The sequence below is a fragment of the Myotis myotis genome, unplaced genomic scaffold, assembly GCF_014108235.1.
Source record: "Myotis myotis isolate mMyoMyo1 unplaced genomic scaffold, mMyoMyo1.p scaffold_m19_p_1, whole genome shotgun sequence".
Lineage (NCBI taxonomy): Eukaryota > Metazoa > Chordata > Mammalia > Chiroptera > Vespertilionidae > Myotis > Myotis myotis.
The window spans coordinates 193,472,462-193,495,663 of NW_023416313.1; the positions used below are offsets into that span (position 1 = coordinate 193,472,462).

General features: G+C 43.8%; 1 protein-coding gene across 1 annotated transcript in view; it reads left to right on the forward strand.

Moving 5' to 3' along the window:
* PRKCH (protein kinase C eta) overlaps positions 1–23,202 on the forward strand; it is a 225,712-nt gene that overhangs the window by 195,059 nt on the left and 7,451 nt on the right. The window contains exons 11-12 of the mRNA XM_036309254.1: positions 9,439–9,577; positions 10,239–10,427. Coding sequence (XP_036165147.1) covers positions 9,439–9,577; positions 10,239–10,427 — 328 coding nt within the window. The remainder of the gene's footprint in view (positions 1–9,438; positions 9,578–10,238; positions 10,428–23,202) is intronic.

Consider the following 23,202-nt stretch of genomic DNA (forward strand, 5'->3'; position numbering starts at 1 on the left):
TCAGGGAACCAGCCTAAGTGCTGACAGCATCTGGTGCTCCTAGTCAGAAGATCCCTGGGCTTCCAGGGAGCGAACCAGCCATGGCTAGACAGAGTATGATGTCTCATTGTCCCTTCACTTGTTGGTCTGTGTATTTGTACTGATCTCTCAATTTCCTAGTATATCTTTCTGAGGACAAGAGCTGCAGCACTCATTTACTTACAGTAATAACGGTGACAGCTATGGCTAGTGTTGACCCCTAGAGAGCTGTGGGCCCTCTAACATTTAACATAGTTTCACTCTAAGAACCTGTTTGTTGGTATTGGCGCAGTATGTCCAACGTCAACCTAATAGGATCCATCTACCTTTGCCCATCCCCACCCCACACTGCCCCAATTGTCATTCAACTCTTCTTACTTAAGAGGGGACTATGTTCTGAATATTCCTCCTTAGATATCTTTTCTTCCTTCATATTCATGCAAATACCCTGCACGCATCCAGCCAGTACGGGCCCCCTCCATACCTATCCTGTCCCTAGCTTGCAGGCTCTTAGAATCCCCATGACTCTCTAATCCTATTTGGGGTCTTGCTATAGGAGAACTGCCATTGCCTTGTTGGAGTTCTGCAGCCAAGAAGCAAAGCTGGCCCAGCAGGTGGTTGTCCATGGGTCAGCTGCACTTGGCTCTCTGCACTGGGGGAGCTGAGGAGTTAAACAAGATTTAGCTTGTTGGCTACCTTATCCCCCCTGGACTATCAAATTGAATGCCTTATTGGCCCCAGCATTCTTTCTGTGTTGTTGCAGCTGGGCCCAATGGTCAGGAGGCCCCTACCTGCCATGGTCTGTCTTCTCCTTGTGTCTTTGTCTGAATCCCTCCATCCTGCCTCCTGCCTCCTCTCACTGAGTTGCAGATGCACGCCCAAGCTGCCAGGTATCACGTAGGAAGCATTTTGGCAAGGAGAGTCAGCGAGAGAGATTTTCTTGGCAACCGTAAAATAAAAGTACTGTAAGGAGCTGCTTAATAAATTTGTGCCACTTCAGCTAGGGAATTTCAGCCCTCCTGCGGGAGTTGCGGGGAGTGGAATGAAAAAATATATATAGAAGGCTCAACTGTTAGCTTGATGGCTCATTCATTTGATGGTCCTAAGGAGATGTATGTTCTGCACACTGTGCACATTAATCATATTCATTGCACCCTGCATCTGTCCAGAGAGTCAATGAATGTTTTCTTTGGACATTTTTTTTCCTACTGTAAGACAAGGCGAGGGGAAATCTCTCAGCCCCTTTGCTCACGTTAGGTTGGTCCTGTGTGTACACAGTGGTGAAGGAGAAAACACGCTACCTGCACACCTAGTGCCTCAAACACCAAGACTGGACAGAGACCAACACCTGGCCAGAGGGGACTGGTTTGTGAGTCCCTGGTCCTGTTTTCAATAGAGTGAATAGCCAGACCTGCATAGAGTCATTTTTATGATCATTTTCCATCTCAAGTAGATGTTGGGAAGAAATATGAAAGGGTAGGGGGAAAAGAGCCTCAGAGGAGCCTTGGTAACACTTTCTGGGTTGGAAATTATTTTAATTAATTTCTTCATTCATTAGAAAATGAGTTCTTTTCGTGCAACTTCATAATGATAAACATTCATGTTTCATATATTAGTTCTTAAGCAGATGTTTCAATAGTTCAGCCTAGCAAACACCAGACCAAATGTCACTTTATGAAAAGAAATGGCACGGGAACCTCATTTAATAATTAGGAATGTTGTTTCTTTCAGCAGGAACCTCACGCTGGTTTTCTTTTTTTATTGCAGCCTACATTCAATAGTATTCTGTATTAGTTTCAGATGTACAGCATAGTGGTTAGAAAATCATGTACTTTACAGAGGTCCCCCCAATATTTCACTATGGCCATACATAGTTATTATGGTATTATTGACTGCATTCCCTATGCTGTACTTTACATCTCTGTGAATATTCTGTAACTCCCAATCTGTACTTCTCAATCCCTTTACTTTTTTCACCCAATCCCCTAAATCCCCTCCACTCTGTCAACTGTCAGTCTGTATCTATGAATCTGTTTCTATTTTTTTGTTGTTTGTTTTGTTCTTTAGACTCCACATCTAAGTGAAATCAAATGGTATTTGTTTCTCTCTGTCTGACTTATTTCATTTAGCATAATACTCTCTAGGTTTATCAATGCTGTCACAAATGGTAAGAGTTTATTCTTTTTATGTCCAACTAATATTTCATTATATAAATCTGCCATAGCTTTTTTATCCAATCATCTATTGATAAGCACTTGAGTTACTTTCAGATCTTGGCTATTGTAAATAATGTTTCAGTGAACATAGGTGCATATATTTTTTTGAATTAGAATTAGTGTTTCAGTTTTCTTGGGATATATTCACAGAAGTGGAATCACTAGGTCATAAGGCAGTTCCATTTTTAACTTTTGAGGCCCCTCCATACTGTTTTCTGCATTGTCTGCACCAAACTGCATTCCCAACAATAGTGTATGAGGGTTCCTTTTCTGCACATCCTCACCAACACTTGTTGTTTAATGGTTTATTGATGATAACCATTCTGACATGTGTGAGGTAATATCTCATTATAGTTTTTTGATTTGCATTTCTCTGATGACTAGTGATATTGAGCAACTCTTCATATGTCTCTTGGCCATCTGAATGTCTTATTTGGAGAAGTATCTATTCAGATCCTTTGCCCATTTTTCGATTGAATTATTTGTTCTTCTGGTGTGGGACTGTCTGGATTCTTTATAAATTTTGGATTTAATCCCTTATCAGATGTATCATTGGTAAATATCTTCTCCTTTCAGTAGGTTTTCTTTTAATTTTGTTGATGGTTTCCTTTGCTGTGCTTACAACTACAGGGACACATCATGGGGCTGTTGAAAAGATTAGAGCCATCATGACAACTATGTATACGGTAAAAAATGAGCTTGTGACAAAGGTTCAGAATTCTGAGTCCATGAATGTTTGGGTTCCCTAAGCATATAAGGTGATTTTTAGCAACATGGCTTTGCAGACTGGGTTCCAAAACAAATCCTTTCCATTCCTACCAGTGAGTCATTTCCCCTAAACATCTTCCTTGGGAACTACGGCCTTAAATGGTACAGAAACCAAAGAAAAGACTTAAAGCTAAAATATATATTTTTAATGATTTTTTCCTGGTATCAAAGTATTACATAATTCCTATAAAAATTTAGAAAATACAATAAAGGGAAAATTATTCATAAACATATTACCTAGAAATAGGCTTTCAACATTTTTCTTTTATCTTTTCTCATTTCTTCTTTTTCCCTCCTCTTTCCCCCTGTTGTAACATAAACAGAATGTTGAAAATACAATTTCATATCCTGCTTTTACACTTAGAATTATGTCAGCCTACAACTAAGTCATGAAACCCAGAAGCTATATAGGAAAGACTGATAGATTTGAATATTAAAATATAAAAGTTATTAACAAACGTTAAAAACAAACTGGGCAATAATATTCTCAACCCATATAACAAATTACTACTATCCATAATATTAATTTCAAAAACATAATATGTAATGAGCTTCTTAAAAATAATAAAAAAAGATAATTGAAAATGGGTAAAACATGTGAATAGGTATTTTCCCCTAGCAGATTGGCAAGGACATAAGGATGAGTACAGCTAACCTGAATAAGGAAGCCAAATAGACACTCTCATACACTATTGGGAGGAGTATCAATTGGTGCAAACTTTTTAGAGGGTAGTTGTTCAATATATATTTACATTTTAAACACTTAAACCCTTGACATAGCATATCCAATTTAAAAATTTATTCTAAATAAATGCTCCTACAATGTGCAAATAATGTTCACTAATCCATTGTTTGAAGTTGCAAAAAATTGGGAACAACCTAAATTACACTACTTCTTTATAATGGAATTTTATGTAATCATTACAGAGAATGAGGCAAATCTTTAAGGTGTAGAAATATATCCAAAGTACTTGTTAAATGGTAAAAGCAAATTATATCATAATATCATGTTAGTGTAGCATTGAGAAGAAAAGTTTAGAAGACTATGAATTTGTCATCGTTTTCTTCATAACATTTTTAGGAATGATTGAACTTTATGCAATGAAAATATAACTATAATCAGAAAAGAAATAATTTTCAAAAGATAAGAATTCTATCATAAACATTTCCCTATACTTTATTCCCTAAAATTTTAGCAGCTTTTATAAAATTCTATCATAGATTTATCATAATTTATTTAGCCATTCCCTTATTTGGGTCGTTTTAAGAATAAAATAATATGGATAAAGCTCTCAGCATTTGTAACATTCACTGTATGTTACTGTTACTGTTAGTAGTCACTCTTAATTACTGATTACCCTATTCTTATTACCCACTTTTTCAGGTTCTCTGGATCCATACACATGCACAAATGAGCAAAGAGACCAAAACAATCTATAATAATAAAAGCATAATATGCTAATTAGACCGAACAGCCAAATGACTTTTCAGATGTCATTCCAGATGAAGCCGGCGGGGGGGGGGGCCGGGGGGGTGCGGCTGAGGCAGAGGCGGTTAGGGGAGATCAGGCAGGCAGGTGAGCAGTTAGGGGTGATCAGACAGGCAGGCAGGTGAGCAGTTTGGAGCCAGCAGTCCTGGATTGCGAGAGGGATATCCAACTGCGAGAGGGTGCAGGCCGGGCTGAGGGCCACCACCACACCGCCCCCCCCCCGCCCACTCTCCCATGCACAAATTTTGTGCACCGGGCTTCTAGTATACTTATAATAGTATATTGACTGTATACTATTATTAAAGCATTATTGTCTTTTAGGTTCAGATATTGAAACATTTACAGATGAGTTGATTTTATATCTTGAAATTGCTTCAAAATCTGAAAAAAGATGGCTCGGGAAAGGATTAAATGTACAGCTGAAACAAGATTAGCATGCATTCATAGCTGCTGAGGCTGTGTGATCACTGTGGGAGTTCTATACTTTTGTGTATGTTTGAGCTTTTCTATGATAAAAACTTTTAAAAATACATTTAAAATAGTTACCAAATAGCCTCATGGATTTATTCTTGTTCAAGGATCCAGCTCTCAACTTAGTTTCGTTTATTTCTTCTGGAAGTCATTGATATGAGCAGTAAGACTGGTGTCATTCTGTTTTATGACTCTTAGAGTAGCTCGAAGTGGAAACAAAATAAATACAGATTCTGAATTCCCTTTGTCTTCACCCACTTGGGAATCCTCTCTGAAACCATTTGGGCATTTTAAGTAACCCTGATTACCCAGCAACAACAATGAACCTTTCAGGCAACCAGGGAGGATAAAATAGCTCCTCTGCCCTTCTGTGCTTGCTCAACAAAAGGCATAGCAGCTATTAAATACAGAGTGCTCAATGAGTTCATGAAGAATGAGCCTGGAACTGTGCATTTGGCATCCGGGGATCTGAGCCTGTGCCCCGTGTGAACTTGTAATCTTTGTAGTGTGGCCTTTTAAGTTTGGCTGCCAGTTAGATATTGGCATAGGAGGCTGAGGAACGCCAAAGCCAAAAACTGACCTCTGAATATTCCAAAGTTAGGAGTCATAGGGTGACTTTCCTTGCCTTTTTTTTTTTTTTTTAATGAAGATAATGATTTATCCTTAGAGCAGAAGCTGAGCATGGCTATATTTGGCTCTGTAACCTTTGGACCTGTTTGACGAATACTCTCAATGCCCTTCTCTTCCAACTGAATGCAAGTCAGGGTTAGTACTGGGGTCCTCTGGCTCTAATTGCCTCTCTCGAAGCAGTTTCCCTGGCCCCAGCTTCCCTAAAGTGAGTAATTTGAACTTATGTTTCAGGATTCTTCTTTTCCCTCTGGAATCCATCTCTAAGGGACAAAGCACATGGCGTTCTATAAGTTGAATACTTGGAGCAAAGGTCCCAGTGAGGTTTATAGAATTTCCTCCCTTTCCCTAAAAATAAGACAGGCTCTGAGTTGGCCAGGGCGGCTCCCTGAAATGCGCATGTTTCTCTCATTGGCCAGTGCCTACTGCAAGGCCGAGCTGGAGCTAGGGAGAAATAGGCTCAGCCCCAGCTAAGTGGGGAGAGGGTGCTCAGAGCCTTGCAAAATGTACTGCAGAGTATGCTGACCTAGAGACATGAATGGGGCACTCTCGGGGCAGAGTTGAGTGTCTGGAGACATCAGGACAGACCTCACAGTGGAGGTGTGAGGTAGCAGGACTGAGTGTAGAACTGAAAGCCTGGGATTGTATCATGTTCTTAATCAAACCCCCTTGGGATCCTAATTTGAGGAGTTTGTCCTGTTGGATCACACCTGCTGTGAAACCAGCAGTGGCATTTGCTTCGGGGCTGGTACAGTTCTGGGGATGCCTAAAATTAGACTGACAAGTCAGGACTGTGGTGCCTCTGTGCCCCCGGGCATCCTGTGCCCAGGATGAGTTGCATCGCCGGTACTGCTCAGCTCTGTCTCTTGAGCAGTGAGGCTGTGCAGACTTCTCTGTGCAGAAGGTATTGTGACGGGCAGCAAACAAAACTAATTGCAAAGCAGTTTTCTCTCCCGGAACAATGCCTGCTACCTATGACAGCAGCTGAGTAATAAGCCATCAAGCCTCTTACCTGGGCTGTTAGTCACACACTTGCTTGAGCAACTGCAGGTCAGCTTTTAGACCATTGTGGGTTTCTGTTAGCACTTGTTTCTATTACCTGGGAATATCCTTCCCGAGCTCTTAGCAGGCATAAGGGCTTCAGGCGAACTCAGAAACTTGGTAACCTTGTTTGGCAAAGTGAGAGAGTCAGAATGCTCTGGGCACAGGTCCGCGCATGCCTGGACGGCTGGGCTAGACCAGGGTGCTGATATAGCCGGCTCAGATCCCCCACAGCCTTGCCTCTCCTGGGGCCACAAACTAACCTTATCCAGCCATCTGTAATGTGCCCTCTGTCCTTGAGGAGCCAGACAGCCAGAGCCTTGAGTCTGAAACCACTTCTGAAGGCCTGAGGGCCAGTGCTCCGGGCAGTGGCCTCGCTCCCGCGCACATGACCACAGTCCTCCTCAGCCCCACCCTGTGCTCCTGTGATTCCACTTAAATGAGTCTTGCTCGGGTTGGGGGTGAGGGGTGAGGGGCGGGCAGTGGGGAAGGAAAGCTTGTGTGGGAAGCAGGATTCTACTCGCAGAAGGGTGCAGGAGGCTGCTTTGCGGTCTGGGGCGGGGTCTGGTTTGGAGGCGGAGAAGGCTTGCTTTTCTGAAGTGGACCCACGGGTACCCAACACACCTTCTCCTCACGCCTCTCACACCCAGGGAGACGGCTGCCCAGAGCAGAGAGGAGCTCTGGTCTGTGTTCCCACTAGCCTGTGCCAAGAAAACTGCTGCTCTCACCTCCCTTATCAGGCATTCCTGGAAGGCAGGGCTTTGTTTTCATTCTGGGTGTCCTACAGTGACCTCTCCCTGTCAGACCTGCGTGGTCAGACTCCCAGGTCACAGTGGAAATGAGTCCTGTCAGGTCTGTTATCACTCCCTCCCCTGGCTGAAACGTGATCCTGGGCTGCAGAGACCAGCCTTGTCCCTGGGGCCAAGCACACCACCACCGGAGCAGGGAGAGGAGAAAGGACCCTGAGTGCCCACCTCGGAGGGGAAGCAGAATCACCGTCAGCTGTGGCTACCGAAGATGCTCTAGTGAGGGACACCCCCACCCCAACAGCACAGCCCCGGAGACCGGGCCAGGGCAGCCCCCCAGCCTCCAGGGAGGGCACCCAGCATCTCTCCTGGCTGTGCAGCTCCCTCCTCACAGATAAGGCCGCATGGTTTGCCTCTGAGTGTGTTGTTCCTTAGAAAAGCAAAGCATAGAGGTGTCACCCAATAGGCCAGGCTGCTTCTCTCATCCTCTCCCCGTGAGCCTGGCGGTTGTGTCAGTGCATGGGACGCTGTTCCAGCCGGCCTGGCGCCTGAATGCGCATGGTGCTAGGCCCTGCTGGGCCGGGTGTTTCAGGACAGTGCGCCTTTGATGGGCAGACATTGATCAGTATCCAGATGTGTTCCTGTCTCCATTGAGGCCCGTTACCAAGCAGTTCTGCTGCTGGGAATTCACTTCCTCAAGTGAAGTGGATTCTGCTCCTACAGGTTGGGGGAAGGGTGCAGCGTGCCTTTGTCCTGGGTTCAGCATAGTCCACTGGGCCTCTTGAGGCTCCTGTGTACCTGGGGTACAACCAAGCAAACCCTGTTTTTACTCCTGCTTTTCCTTTTCCTGGTTATTAACGCCCCCACTAACCCCTGCGTCTGAGAGAGAAGCACAGGAATCCTCAATTCTGCTTCCTCTCCCCTTCCATCTCCAAGTGGTCGTCAAATCGCCATACTGGTTGTGTTTTCACGAAAATGCTACTGACTGACCCCTCAGTTTCCAGTCCATTTGTCACTGTCCCAGTTCAGGTCTTAACATCTCTTCCCTGAACTGACTCAGCCGTCTCTCGCTAATCTTTTCTGTCCACCTGGGAATCTGTTACTTCTTTAATCAGAGAGCTTCCGTAGATCCCTTTTGCTTAATATCTAAATATCAGAATTCCTTAGCGCGGCCTCCATGTTCCTTAGTGTGGCCTTCGTAATCTAGACCTAACTTTCCTCTCCATCCCTGGCATTGGATGGCTCCAGTGTTCCCTGGGTGTCTCTCCGGCCTCACTATACCACGTGAGGCTCCTGAGCCTCCCCACACATCACACCTCAGTGCCTGCCTCCCTGCCCCATCCACCTGCCCATGCTGACCTTATACCCCTTCCCTGTCTGGCAGACTATGTCTACTGTGGCATTGTCCCTCTCTCCTCCCACTAGAAGGAATTGTTTCGTCTTGTATTTCTCTCATAGCACTTGGCTCAGACGTCCATCATGCCACTTGTATTATATACTAGTTGGTTCTCTCTCCCTCTCCTTTTAGAGAGTGCACTATGCTAGGCACAGTGGTGAGCCACATCAACCTGACGCCTCCTCATGGACTTAAAGTTTAGCAAAATTGGTCTCATCATTACACAGTGAGGTTCTTAGGGATAAAGAACATCTGTTCTCTTGATGCCTATCGCAGTCTCTGGCACACGGTGGCCACTTGCTTCCTGGATGGTCACTGAGTGAACTCCAGTGGGCAGAGAGATACCAGAGCGGAGGGTTGGAGTGGGTGGATGTCCTTTGGGTACAAGGTAAGTGGGAAGCCTGGAAACGTCACATTCTGCCCTCAGTTTCTAAAGGGCAGCCTGCATTTTATATGTGGTTACCCATTCATAGGGACCATGAAGCCAATTTTGTGAGTCGATCTAAATGTTTTTATCGAGATAACCCAAAGAAGTCTGTTTTGTTTTTGTTTTGTTTTTTTTGAAGTGTGTGCTCATGCTCCATCACCCATCCCCTGAGCCAGCTCCTCCAGGTGGATGGTTTCAGGCCTGGCTGCCCTACCACTGCTGGTCCTTGTTTTTTCCAGGGATCTGAAACTGGACAATGTGCTGTTGGACCATGAGGGTCACTGTAAACTGGCAGACTTTGGAATGTGCAAGGAGGGGATCTGTAACGGCGTCACCACGGCAACCTTCTGCGGCACGCCCGACTATATTGCTCCAGAGGTGAGTGCTTCGGTACCGGGGCTCTACAGGAGCCTGATGAGAAATGCCACAGGTTGCTTTTGTGTGCTGCGGCTTTGTGGGCGGCATTGAAAGCTGATGCCTCCAGACTCCTATAAGGCTCATTGGCTGAACAGTGGCTAAAAATGTCCTCAGTTCCTCTAAATAAGAATTCCAGTCCGAGATTTTTTGGGGTAAACTTTGCAGTTGCTTCTAGGCTTTAGCCCTGAATAAGGACAGAGGTGCTCCACTCACAGCCATGTATCTTCTCCTTGCCTCTACTCAGTGCTTTGATCCCAGCCCCATTTAGCAGAAGTAAAGCAAAGCTCTTGACTTTTTCCCATACGAGTGAGTGAGCCCAGCCTCCTTCCTTTCACATAGCTGTAGTTCCCAAAGCCTCTGTGTTCTGGATGTGCACATGCATTGCCTTGGCCTAAGCAGGTCACACATGTTTGATCACGTGCATGAGAAGTGGCCTCCGAGTTGACCACAGGGAAAAAACAGGCCACCCTCTCTAGAGATAGAATGAAACATGCATGTCAACACAGGAAGCTCCGTTATTTTACTTTGATATTTCCTAACCCTTTCTTTTCCCTTGTTATGAAGGACACATTTGTTAATCAGATATGCGAAGCACTTCTCATGCTGCCCTCTCTCTGCACAGATCCTGCAGGAGATGCTCTACGGGCCCGCCGTGGACTGGTGGGCGATGGGCGTGCTGCTCTATGAAATGCTCTGTGGCCATGCGCCCTTCGAGGCCGAGAACGAAGACGACCTCTTCGAGGCCATACTGAATGACGAAGTGGTCTACCCTACATGGCTCCATGAAGATGCCACGGGGATCCTGAAATCTGTAAGTGTGGCTTACCCAACCAGCTCCCGACCTCCAACAACCAGCTTCCTGGATGGGATTCTCTGTCCCTTTAAACTTAAAGCCTCCCATCAGTCAGCTACCAGCTTTAACTGAGATATGTGTTTTCATCTGTAGAATCAAAGAACCAGAGTCCTCTCTGGCTGTTTTCCTCTCTCATGCAATAGCTCTTCCCGAGCCAGCTATGATGGCAGTCGGTAGCATTGCCTGCCAGATCGCCAGCTTTTCTAGCACTTGTGGCTTTAGTGCAGGTGAGGTGATGCTCCCTTCAGTCAGGACAGTCCAGGTGCTGGGTCCCAGGACCACCATTCCCAGTGTGTTGCGCTATCGATTGTGTTTCTGCCGGCAGTGCCCAAGGAGCAGGGCCCAGGGCCCTTTCCCTTAGTGCTGGGAGTTGAGAAGTGTTATCCTTCTGCAAGCCAGGTTCCCAACCCAGGATTCAGGTGCAGTGAGGTAATACAATACATCATGTTGGAAAAGGTTTTTTGGTTTTTTGCGTGTATTTAAGGCACTGTACTGGAAGCCTTGTTTTGAAGTGAGGAGGAAAGATGGATTGATGGCTTTATGTTGAAAATAAGAAAGCACATGTCACTTGGTCCATTCTATAAGCACATTAGTTGAGTTCCAAAATCATGTGTTACCTCCTACTGTGTGCATGGGGAGTCAAGAGGAATACCAGGCAGATCTTCAAACAGCTGGTTCATTCCTGAAAGGCGTCAGTGGTGCTGGGAGCTTCAGTAAGAGGCCCATGGAGAAGCTGCATTTTCTCCTGTAGGAACCGCAGTCCTGGAATAAAATTCACTGTCTTAACAATTTTTAAATCTACAGTTCAGCAGCATTAAGTACATACATATGGTGTGCAACCATCACCACCATCCATTTCCAGAACTTTCTTCATCTTCCAAAACTGAAACTCTATACCCCTTAAAAAACACTAACTCCCTCCAGCCCCTGGCATTTCGCTTTTGGTCTCTATGAATTTTATTATTCCAGGTACCTTGTATAAGTGGAATCATACATTTGTCCTTTAGCAATTAAAAACAAAACAAAACACAAAACCCTGGGATACAGAATCCAGATTTTCCTGATTCCCAGTCCAGGGTTCCGAGTTAGACTACATCTAGCCACTCCCTATTAATAAGTGTCTTTTAACCTTTCAGCCTCACGTTTTTAGCACCTAAATCACTCCCTGATGGGATTCTTTCCTATTGTACCAAAAACATAAGCCACTGAAGGAAGCTACTAGAATGCTGTGTACTTACTATCCACATATCATGAATCTGTTACCTATTTAACTTTCAATAAAGTAGGATATAGTGCTTATGATAATAATGTTACAGCATTATTTAAAGATTATACATTTAAATAATGCCATAATACCAGAAATAATTATTATTCTATTGACCTGAGATGAGTCTGCAACCCTGGAAGATGAGACTGACATATTAGTACGCTAGAATCCCGGTTTAATTCAATTAAGCAAATACTTGTCCGATGCCTTCTCTTTGCTTGGCCTGTGCTTAGTGCTGGAATGCAGAGATGAAAAGACATGGCTTCTTATGTTGCTCACAGTCTGGTAGGAATGAGAGCATGTAAACAAATACTTAGCTCACTGCCAAGGAGAAATGATCAGAACTGTCTCTGGAGGCAAGGACAGGGAAGGTGATATAAGGACAAGACCAAAGAAGTAGTATGTAAGCTGGGTGTTGAGGAAAAATTAAGGGTTCAGCAGGGTTGATGGGGGGTGGGGAGTGGGGCAATAGTATTCTAGGCTGAGGAAATAATGTGTGCAAAGCCTCAGAGGCGTGTTCAAAGACCTGGAGTGTTAGCTGCAGGGTGTTTGCAGCAAAAGATGAGTTTAGGACATGGGAACTTTGAAGGGACATGTGGAAAGTGGTATATGCCTTACAGTTGGTCTCACAGGGCTGGAGCTGATCACTCGAGCATGGCAGTGAGATGGGAGCAGATATTAACAAGGGGAGAGGATGAAGAGGAAGAGGAGACAGGATGGGGCCTGGGACACATCAGTGTTTAAGGGTGACAGTGGAAGAGCATTCAGTGAGAAGGTTAGGAAGGAATGACTTCATGTTGTATGAACATCTATAGCTGCAGTGTGTCTATAGTTTTACTTGTGATAAATAGGCCAGTGGTTTTACAACATGAGTTACAGACACTGGTGCCTGCATAACTTTTGAGTAGCACTAGCTAGGTAGGAACAAGTGGGCCTAGGCCAGATAACTGCGGGCTAATCTGATGTACCTGTGCTAGGAGTTGAGTAAGTTGAGATATTTTTAAGGACTCTGAACAAGCTTTCATTTTGTTGTACGGTTCCAGATCAAGGAGAGCACACTGTTTTCTTTAAAAACACAGATTTCAGGTGTCTTTCCAGGGTTCTATGAGTTTGGTGACTTACAAAGTTTCTCATGTTGACAGTTGACTTCATTGGATGGTGTCCTGCATAGTCCTAAAACCCATTGGGAGGTCATGCTTGCTATGTTTTGGATTGTAATTAACTTGTCTACCCATAACTTCATAGAGCCGGGTGACTATTAGAAACACAGAATTTCAGAGATGGCAGATCCTTAAAATATTTGGTCCACAACCCTGGTTGAAAGATGTAGCTGAGGCCCAGAGATGTGAACCAGATGGTAGAATGGAGAGAGCACGCACTAATCTGAGAGTCAAGAGACCTCAACCTCATTCTACTCCTGCCATGCTTTCCAGTAATGTAAGGTGGTGATAACACCTGCAATGCCCACTTCAAATGAGGTGGTACACATGAAAGCATTTTCAAAGGGCCTGCACCATACAGAAGTAAGTTACTAGTATTGTTGAGTTATGAGTAGTAATTTCACAACATGCTGAGAGGTGTCATTATCTTCATCCTCTCCTTGAACAATTCGCCAACATCATCAAGATTATTATGAATTGTACATGAGACAGTGTTAGATTTTTGTTCTGGAGAGAAGAGGATTTCTGTTTTTCCAGGAGCTCTCTATCTAAACCAAAGGCACTTATGTGGGATCCAAATAGCCAAGTAGATATTAACCCCCCTATTCATTTGACAGGCCTGTATCAATGCACAGCAACCACAGGACTGCTAGGTTCACATGCTGTGCAAGGCTTGGCGATGAATACATAACTAACATATGCTTGAAAATGTCCATAAATGATAAAAAAAAATTTTAAATTAACATATGAATCAAAGTGTATATATACATACATGCCCTATGTATGTATATTTATAAATGTATATATACATGCACACATGTAGATGTAGAAAAAGTGAACTCAGCCTTCATGAATGAAGTGAGATGGTTTAACAATACAAATATAACAGAAAAAATGATGTGAGCCATGGATCTAGCTACATCTTTGCCGGGAGCCAGTCCATCCTTGCTGTTTCAAGGGACCTGGCATATATGGCATACTGTTCTTAATATGTTTGCTCACCTTCTTGGCACTATGTGTTTTAACCAAGGTCTCTGAGAAAGGTTGTTTCCCCAGGTAGGGCATTTCCCCTGAAGTTAGGGAGGGAATAAAACCTCTTAACTAAGTGCCAGGCGGGTAATTAATCACTTTAACTACTAACAATCATGCTTAAGCTACATAATCTTTACTCCCTGGAATGGAGATAAGAAACACCCTAACCTTTGGAATAGAGATTGATAGGATTGGAATCAACTGGTATAAATACAGATGTAACAACACAGAACTTAGAAGATAGAACTTAGAAGACAGAACCTAGAGAAGAACCTAGAGACAGAACATGGCAAAAGATCCTGGACAGAAACTGGCCACAGAAACTAGAGACAGAACCTGGCTACAGAACCTGGATAGAACATAGCAAGAGAACATGGCTGAAGAACCTGGACAGAACCTGGCTGGAGAACCTAGCAAGGGAACATGGCTATAGAACCTGGCTGGAGAACCTGGAGAACCTGGCTGGAGAACCTAGCAAGAGAACATGGACACAGAACCTGGCTGGAAATCCTAACCAGAACTTCGCTGGAGATCCTGAACAGAACTTGGCTGGAGATCCAGACCAGAACTTGGCTGGAGATCCTGGCTAGAGATCCTGGCTAGGCTGCTGATCAACTGAACGCTGTCTCCATGTCATTCCTTCTTCGCCGACTCCATCCACACCTTTGGGGACCCCTGGACCTGCTGGGGTTGGACCCCAGCATCTGGCGCCCAAACAGGGACCCCTAGGTAAGCCCCACTCTCGGGATGGATAGGACTCCACCGTAGGAAGAGGGTGGATAGTCTTTGCCGACTCCGTCCACACCTTTGGGAACCCCTGGAACAGGATTCCCCTAGGTAAGCCCCCCCCATTGAGAACCCCCACATTCGGGACAGATAGGACTCCACCAGGGTACTTCAGACCCCCCTATAGAGGATAAGTAGGGTAAGAAGGTGGATAGTACAGAACTTAGATTGAGAAGATGTGCCATACTGAGTCCAAAGAAAGAAGACTCTGTATTGATTCTTAGATTGAGAAGATGTACCATACTGAGTCCAAAGAAAGAAGACTCTGTATTGATCTTTAGATTAAGAAAATGTGCCATACTGAGTCTAAAGAAATAAGACTCTGTATTGATCTTTTAACACATATGCTTGCTAGCAGAGGAATTAAGGTTACTCCCAGTCAGACAGAACGTTTTATACAAGAAGTATGTCCATGCTTTTCTGAGGAAGGAAAGTTAAATGTAAAGGCATGGGAGGAGGTAGGCCCAAGGAGCCTTATCCTTAACCCCACTGCAGCCTTTCCACCCCAGGAAAGTGCAGGATTGGCAAGCTCTCCCTGGGGTGATTGATCAGGACTCAGGTAATAGCGGAAAGCGCCAATCCTACTCTTAAAATGGATACAAGAGAGCATTTGGGGTTTTTCTTTTTAATGCCTGCTTTTAAAAAATAAAAAAGGGGGAATTTGCCGGGAGCCAGTCCATCCTTGCTGTTTCAAGGGACCTGGCATATATGGCATACTGTTCTTAATATGTTTGCTCACCTTCTTGGCACTATGTGTTTTAACTAAGGTCTCTGAGAAAGGTTGTTTCCCCAGGTAGGGATTTTCCCCTGAAGTTAGGGAGGGAATAAAACCTCTTAACTAAGTGCCAGGCGGGTAATTAATCACTTTAACTACTAACAATCATGCTTAAGCTACATAATCTTTACTCCCTGGAATGGAGATAAGAAACGCCCTAACCTTTGGAATAGAGATTGATAGGATTGGAATCAACTGGTATAAATACAGATGTAACAACACAGAACTTAGAAGACAGAACTTAGAAGACAGAACCTACACACAGAACCTTATACACAGAACCTACACAGAACCTAGAGACAGAAGAACTTCACTGGAGAGAACATGGCAAAAGGTCCTGGACAGAAACTGGCCTCAGAACCTAGAGACAGAACCTAGCGAGAGAACATGGCAAGAGAACCTGGACAGAACCTGGCTAGAGAACCTCGCTATGATGATCATCTGAATGCTGTCTCCGTGTCATTCCTTCTTTGCCAACTCCGTCCACACCTTTGGGGACCCCTGAACCTGCTGGGGTTGGACGCCAGCACATCTTTAAGTTTAGTTTTGAATTTATTATGAAATATTTAAGTAAGGATGGATCCAGCTACATTTTTTTATTCTCAGTAAGAATCTCAAGGTCCTGGACTGGGAGTCTACATCACCCTGGTTATACTTACGCTACAGAAAAAATTAGTGGTTTTCATATGCTTATCTTATATAATAAAAGTCTAATATGCTATGTGTCTGGCCATTCAACCAATCAAAGCGTAATATAGTAATGATATAAGGCTGCTCAACCACTTGCTAAGATGTGCACTAACCACTAGGGGGGCAGACAGTCAACTGGTCGACCAGTCGCTATGACATTCACTGACCACAAGGGGGCAGACACTCCAACCAGTAGAATAGCTTGCTGCTGGTGTCCAGCCGATTGAGACTGAGTGAGATGGGCTGGACACACCCTGGAGTCCTCCCATGGTCCCTACCTGGCTGACCAACTTCCCAAATCCCTCCCCAGTCCTGATCCTATACCAGTGGGGTCCCTCAACCTGGCCTGTGCCTTCTCACCATCCAGGCTGAGGGACCCCCGCCCCCAAGTACACAAATTTTGTGCACAGGCCTCTAGTTCTGTAATATCCTTGAACAGTCCTTCTCAAGAAGTGGATTTTTAATAGATAGAACAGAGGAGAGCCCCCTCTGGTGCATTTGGCCCTGAGCTGCTGCCCTTGCGACCCTGTGCAATTTTTTTCTTCTGGGCTGGGTCTGCCTTTTCCCACCCAAGAGGCAGGAAAGGTCCAAGATCTCTCAGCCAGCCCTTTACATCCGCTCTCACCAGTACCACAGGGACAGGTCGTCCCTATGTGGCTTCCTGAGATTTCCTGATCTTTTCTTTGGAACATAAGGTCAGGACTATTACTGGAATTGCTGTCTGCTGGATATTTTACTTTTTTTTCCTTCAAAAGAAAATGCTTTCTGAATTCCTACCTTTTTAAATGGAAAGTATTTTCCATATCTGTAGAAATTGTCTGGATAACCACTTATAGTAAATAACGTACCATGGAGTTACAAAGACCTCAGGGCTTTGTATGGGTGTAGCAGTGTCAGTGAGTCCCCTGAATTCAGGGTGAGGGGAGCTCTTGTCCAGCATTCCACACAAAGTGGTTGAACCAATGGGCACCAATGTCTTCCCCAACATTAAGACTCCTAACTAAATATTACTTTCCTACTGTGGCCCTTCCCCATCTCCCGCCTGCCCCCCATGGGGAACCTTTGAGTTGTTTGTGTATGGATGTACAAACATTTCATATAGACATGGGTAGAGAGTTGGCCCTTGCTTTTGAGAATACTCCCTGTGGAACACAGAATCAGGAGAAGGAGTTCACACACAAGCTTTCAGCCCAGGACTTGTACTTGAAAATATTTCTCAACTTATTAACCAATGAGCCTTGCAACTGAAAATAACCATAGTATGTGCTCAAAAAAAATGCAGTGTTAAGACTATTCCTTGCTTGGCCTTTTGTCTCTCATTTCTCATCTTCCCTTTAAACATATATGTTAAATGCTCACATGTGGGTGTTCTGAAAGCAAACAATATCCACCCCTACTCTTATAGAATCCTATCTAATAATAATAGACAAAGATTGAAATTGACCGTACCTTTGCTACGCCTCCCATTGGCTAATCAGCAAGATATGCAAATTAACCACCAACAAAGATGGCGGTTAATTTGCATAAGTAGGCGTGAAGCGGCAGAGCAAAGACTGAAGGCGGCTCCAGCCGGAGCAGCAAGGGCCTCTAGTAGATTATAAAAGCTCACAACATCCACAGAAGTTAACAGAGAAAAAGTATGCACACTTGTACAAAGAACAGATATAAGCTTTCCAGATTTGACCTTAAAGATGATATTTTTATGGTGTTTCTAACCTGGTTTTGGAATAAATACATTTTCAGTTGGCTACCATGTCACTGAATTTCCTAAACTGGCACTACCAAATCATCCCAAAGAACTAATAATCATGACAGAAGAAAATGTATAGTTTTCTTTTAAAGCTTCTGTGGTTGGCACTAAATTTTGCCTAGAGCTAGCTTCAGAAAGACTTAGGGAAGTCCTCACAAGTCCACAGAGCTTAGGAAGGCAAGGGCCACTGGGATGAGTGTTTCTGTGTGCTAAATCATCTCCTGGAAGAGATCATGAGGCTGAGTGCTGACTCAGGTGAGGTCAACGCCCCTTCCTTGGAGCACACACAGGTGGCCAGGTTCAGCAAGTGGTGAAAGGAGTTTGGGGCATTCTCCTGAGTCACCTTTGTCAGTCGGGAGGCACTGTAAACTTAGCATCAGAGGAGATTATAGAGTGCTTTTGTTCCTAAGCTTTATAGAAATTAAAGTGCGTGTGTACGTGTGTGGGTTTATCTGGCATCACACCTATCAGATTTCATCATCTGCATTGTCTACAGCAGGCCTGTTTGCCTCTGTGAACAAAGAGGGAACCACGACTTTGAGATCCTTTTTGCCACAACTGTCCTATATTTGTCACCACGCAGTTGATCAGAGCAGTAGTGAGTTAGATGCTCTCTGTTTCCTACTCCACTCCTGGTGGAGATTGGAATGCTCAAGGGAGCAACCAAGGTGATCGGCCAGGGGGAGGAGGAAGAAGCAGGGGAAAACTGGACTGGAGTAATGCAGAGGATCCCACTGTAGACCATTAGAGCTGAGTTTTTAAACACTGTTTACAGAAAGTTACTGTAGATCCTTTCATAAGAGGGATGGTTTGAAATTGGACTTCTGGTCAAGATGACAGAGTAGATACATGCTGTGCTTACCTCCTCTGATGACCACATCAAATTTACAAGTAAATTATAGAACACGCATCACTGAGAACCACCTGGAGACCAGACAAACAGAAGTCCTATAACTAAGAATATAAAGAAGCCACAACAAGACTTGTAGGAGGGGCAGAGAGGCAGAACAATAGGATCCATACCCACAGTGTGGCAATTAAGAATTGGGAGGGAGACCTGGCCAGTGTGGCTCAGTGGTTGACCATCAGCCTATGAATATGAACCAGGAGGATGAGGTTCGATTCCTGGTCAGGACACATGCCTGGGAGGCAGGCTCAGTCCCCAGTGGGGAGTGAGCAAGAGGCAGTCAATCAGTGATTCTTTCTCATCATTGATGTTTCTCTCTCCCTTTCCTCTCCTCTCTGAAATCAATAAAATTATATTTAAAAAAAAAAAATTGGGAGTGAGCCATGACCAGTGTTTCTCAATGGTTATAGTGTCAGCCCGTGAACCAAAGGGTTGTGAGTTTGATTACTGGTCAAGGACATGTACCAGGGTTGTGGGTTCTCTCCTCGCCCTTGGTCGGCCCAAATGCAGGAGGCAACCACTCAGTATGTCTCTCTCACATTAATGTTTCCCCCTCCCTCCCTTTTTCTCTGAAAAGCAATGGAAGTAATAGCCTCAGGTGAGGATTAACAACAACAAAAAAGAATTGGGAGAGATATTTAGGCTGTGGAGGTCCCCCCTGAGGAGTGAGGGGTCCCAACGCCACACCATTCTCCCCAACCTGGGGCACCAGTGCTAGAAAGAGGAGGCTGCATAATATCTGTCTGTAAAAACCAATGGGAATTGTGTCTGAGTGAGATGGAGGGCTGCTGGAGTCCCAGGCATTCTTCTTGAGGGGCCTAATATATGGACTTACTCACTCACAAACTCACTTGCTCTAAGCTCCAGCCCTGGGGCAGCAGATCAAAAAGTGCCAGGGACACATGGGGAAGAACTGAGTCAGGGTGAGGGCTAGAGAATCAGGGCAGCTCTCTCCAGGACAGAAGTCCTGGCAGGCACCATTGTTCCTTTCTTGAGTCCTCCTCCCCCCATACAGCAGGTGCAGTTGATCTCTTAACCTGGCTGACAAATTCACCACACTGATTCCCTGAGACCCCATCCAACTCAACCTGCCCAAGCTGTTTCCACTGGCTTTTCTACACAAGCAGCCCGCCTCAGGCTCATGCTGCAGACTTTCCTAAAATCTCTCAAAGGTTCACAAACCCCAAACAAGCAGTAGCTGGCCTCAGCATGCCTTCTATCTCTTGCTAAGCAGCCTCAGGCCTAACACAAGTGGTTACTGGTCTCAACTTGCATTGTAACTCCTATTAGGTGGCCCCAAACCTACCATGAGTTGTGGCCAGTGTTGGCTTGGAAAGTTAACTTCAACTCAGTGTCCACAAGTCTGGCACAAATGGCAGATGGACTCAGTTCACACTGTGGTACCCACCAAAGGGTTCCAAGCCCGGCATTAGTGGTAGCCAGCCTCAATTCACAGCATAGCCTCTTCCAGGCACCTTTAAGCCCAGAACAAGCAGCAACAAACCACATATCACTTTGTATCTTCTATTATGTGGCCCCAAGCCAGGCACAAACAGTGGCTGATCTTGGCCTACACTGGAGCCTCTCCAGAACCAACATACCTGGTAGCCAGCTTCAAACAACACCAAAGAACCATGCAATCAGCCCCACAAATGACACACCTGAGGGGCAGATTTGGCGGGCACCAGAGCCCTGCTAAAGTGACTCCCACTCTGTGGGGTCAGCCCCTGCACAACAGCCTATTGTAGTCATGGCCAGCCCTTACAAACAACCAGTCAGCCTGAGGGTCAGTCCTTCCCACTAACATGCAAACAGCAATCAAGAAGGCTCAACTACCACAGATGGCACATAAAACCCACACCAGGGACACCTAGCTCAGGTGAGTTGGGAGACTGCACCACTGAACCTTACAAGATATGAACTACATAAGGCCATTCTGCCAATACAAGGAGATGTAACAGATCTAATACACAGAAACAAACACAGGGAGTCAGCAAAAATGAGACAAGCATATCCCAAATGAAGAACAGGTCAAAAGTCCAGAAAAAACAACAACACACACAAAAAAAGAACCAAAATGGAGACAAGCCATCTACCAGACACAGAGTTCAAAACACAGGTAGGATGCTCAATGAGTTTAAGGGAAGAATAGATACACTCAGGAATAACCTCAGCAAAAAAGGTAGAAACTATAAAAAAGAACCAGTCAGAAATGAAGAATACAATTACTGAAATAAGAATACATTAGAGAAAATCAACATCAGATTAAATGAACCAAAGTATCCAGTCAGCAGTCTGGAAGACAAGGCAGTGGAAAAACACCCAATTGGAACATCAAACAAAAATAAGAATTTTAAAAAGGGAGGATAGTTTAAGGGACTTCTGGGACAACATCAAGCGTACCAACACTGCATCACAGGGAGACCAGAAGGAGAAGACAGAGAGCAAGAGATTGAAAACCTATTTAAGAAATAACTAAAAACTTTCTTAACCTTGTTAAAGAAATAAACATATAAGTCCAGAAAATGCAGAGAGTCCCAAACAAGATGAACCCAAAGAGGCCCACACCAAGCTACACCATAATTAAAATGTCAAAAGTTAAAGACAGACAAACTTAAAAGTAGCAAGAAAAATAAAGCAGTTACCTACAAGGGAGCTCCCACAAGACTATCAGCTTATTTTTCAACAAGGCCAGAAGGGAGTGGTATGAAATATTCAAAGAGATGAAAAGCATAAACCTACAGCCAAGATGATTCTACCTAGCAAGGCTATCATTTAGAATTGAACGACAGAAAAAGGGCTTCCCAAACAAGAAAAAGCTAAAAAAAAGTGCATCACCACTAAACCAGTATTACAAGAAATGTTAAAGGGATTTCTTTAAGTAGAAAAGATAAAAAATATGAATAAGAAAACATAGGAAAGAAAAAAAATGCTCACTGACAAAAGCAAATACTCAAAAGCAGTGGATAACCAACTATAAAGCTACTACAAAGGCTAAAAGGCAAAAGTGGGAAGATCATGTGTAATTTACAAGAGTAAATTAAGAGATACATACAAATATATACACAAAAGAAGTAAGAAATGATGATGAAAACAAATGGGGAAGGGGTGAGTAAAAATGGTAGTGATTTTTTTTTTGTAGCAATTTTAGAATATGTTTGAACATAGCAACTTAAAATAGATTGGTATAAATAAGCTTGGCATATATGAAGCATGTGGTAACCACAAACCAAAAATCTGTAAGATTTTATACAAGAAATAAAAATAAAGGAATCTAAGAACAACACTACAGAAAGTCATCAACATACAAGAGAAAATAGGAGAGAATAAGAAAGGAACAGAGAAGAACTACAAAAACGACCAGAAAACAATAAAATACCAATAACTATTTACTGATCAATAATAACTTCAAATGTAAATAGATTAAGTGTTCCAGTCAAAAGACAAATGGATAAAGATGTAGTACATATACACAATAGAAAATTACTTGGCCATAAAAAGAATGAAATCTTGTAACAAACTCACATATAAAGAACAAATTGATGGTTGCCAGATGGAGGTAGGTATGGATAAAAAAGATGAAGGGATTAAGAAGTACAAATTGTCTGTTACAAAAGTCATGGGAATGTAAAGTACAGCATAGGGAATGTGGTCAATATTATGGGTGAGCAAAAGTGGGCTTACAGTCATTTGTATGGAAAATAATACAATAATTAATAATACAAAAATAAACTATTTTTGCATACTCAGAACCATAAACCTACTTTTGCCCACCCCTCTCTTGTAATAACGATGCATAGTGTTAGATGAATACTTATAGGGGTGATCACTTTATAAGGTATATAAGTGTCCAATTACAATGTTGTACACCTGAAACTAATATAATGTATGTCAACTGTAATTGAAAAATAAAGGTAAATAAAAACTATACCATTCTCTTTCCCACTCCAACAGCTGCCCCCTGCCCAAACTAGGACCTCTGTGTACAGTGAGAATGGCAGGGTGATGGACTGCCCTAGATGTGCAGATTACTAGTTTCAGCCCTGCCTAGTATATTCCACACAGATCCACTCTGAACAAGCTAGAGCAACACTCCTTCTCTTGGCTCCTCTAATATTCCATAGCAACCATTGTGTATAATAACCTGTCCAATATTCCATAGCAACGATTGTATATAATAACCTGTCCTTGAGAAGATGACAGTTTGTTTCCTCAGAGCTATTTTGAAAATCCATTATGTATCCTCCCCCATCCCAAGCACCATCCCATCCCCCATGGTTTCTCATCGGCTTCATCTTAGGTTGAAATATTGGTCCCTGCCTTCTCCTATAGAAAAGTGACTTATCGACACCAAGTCAGAGCCCTG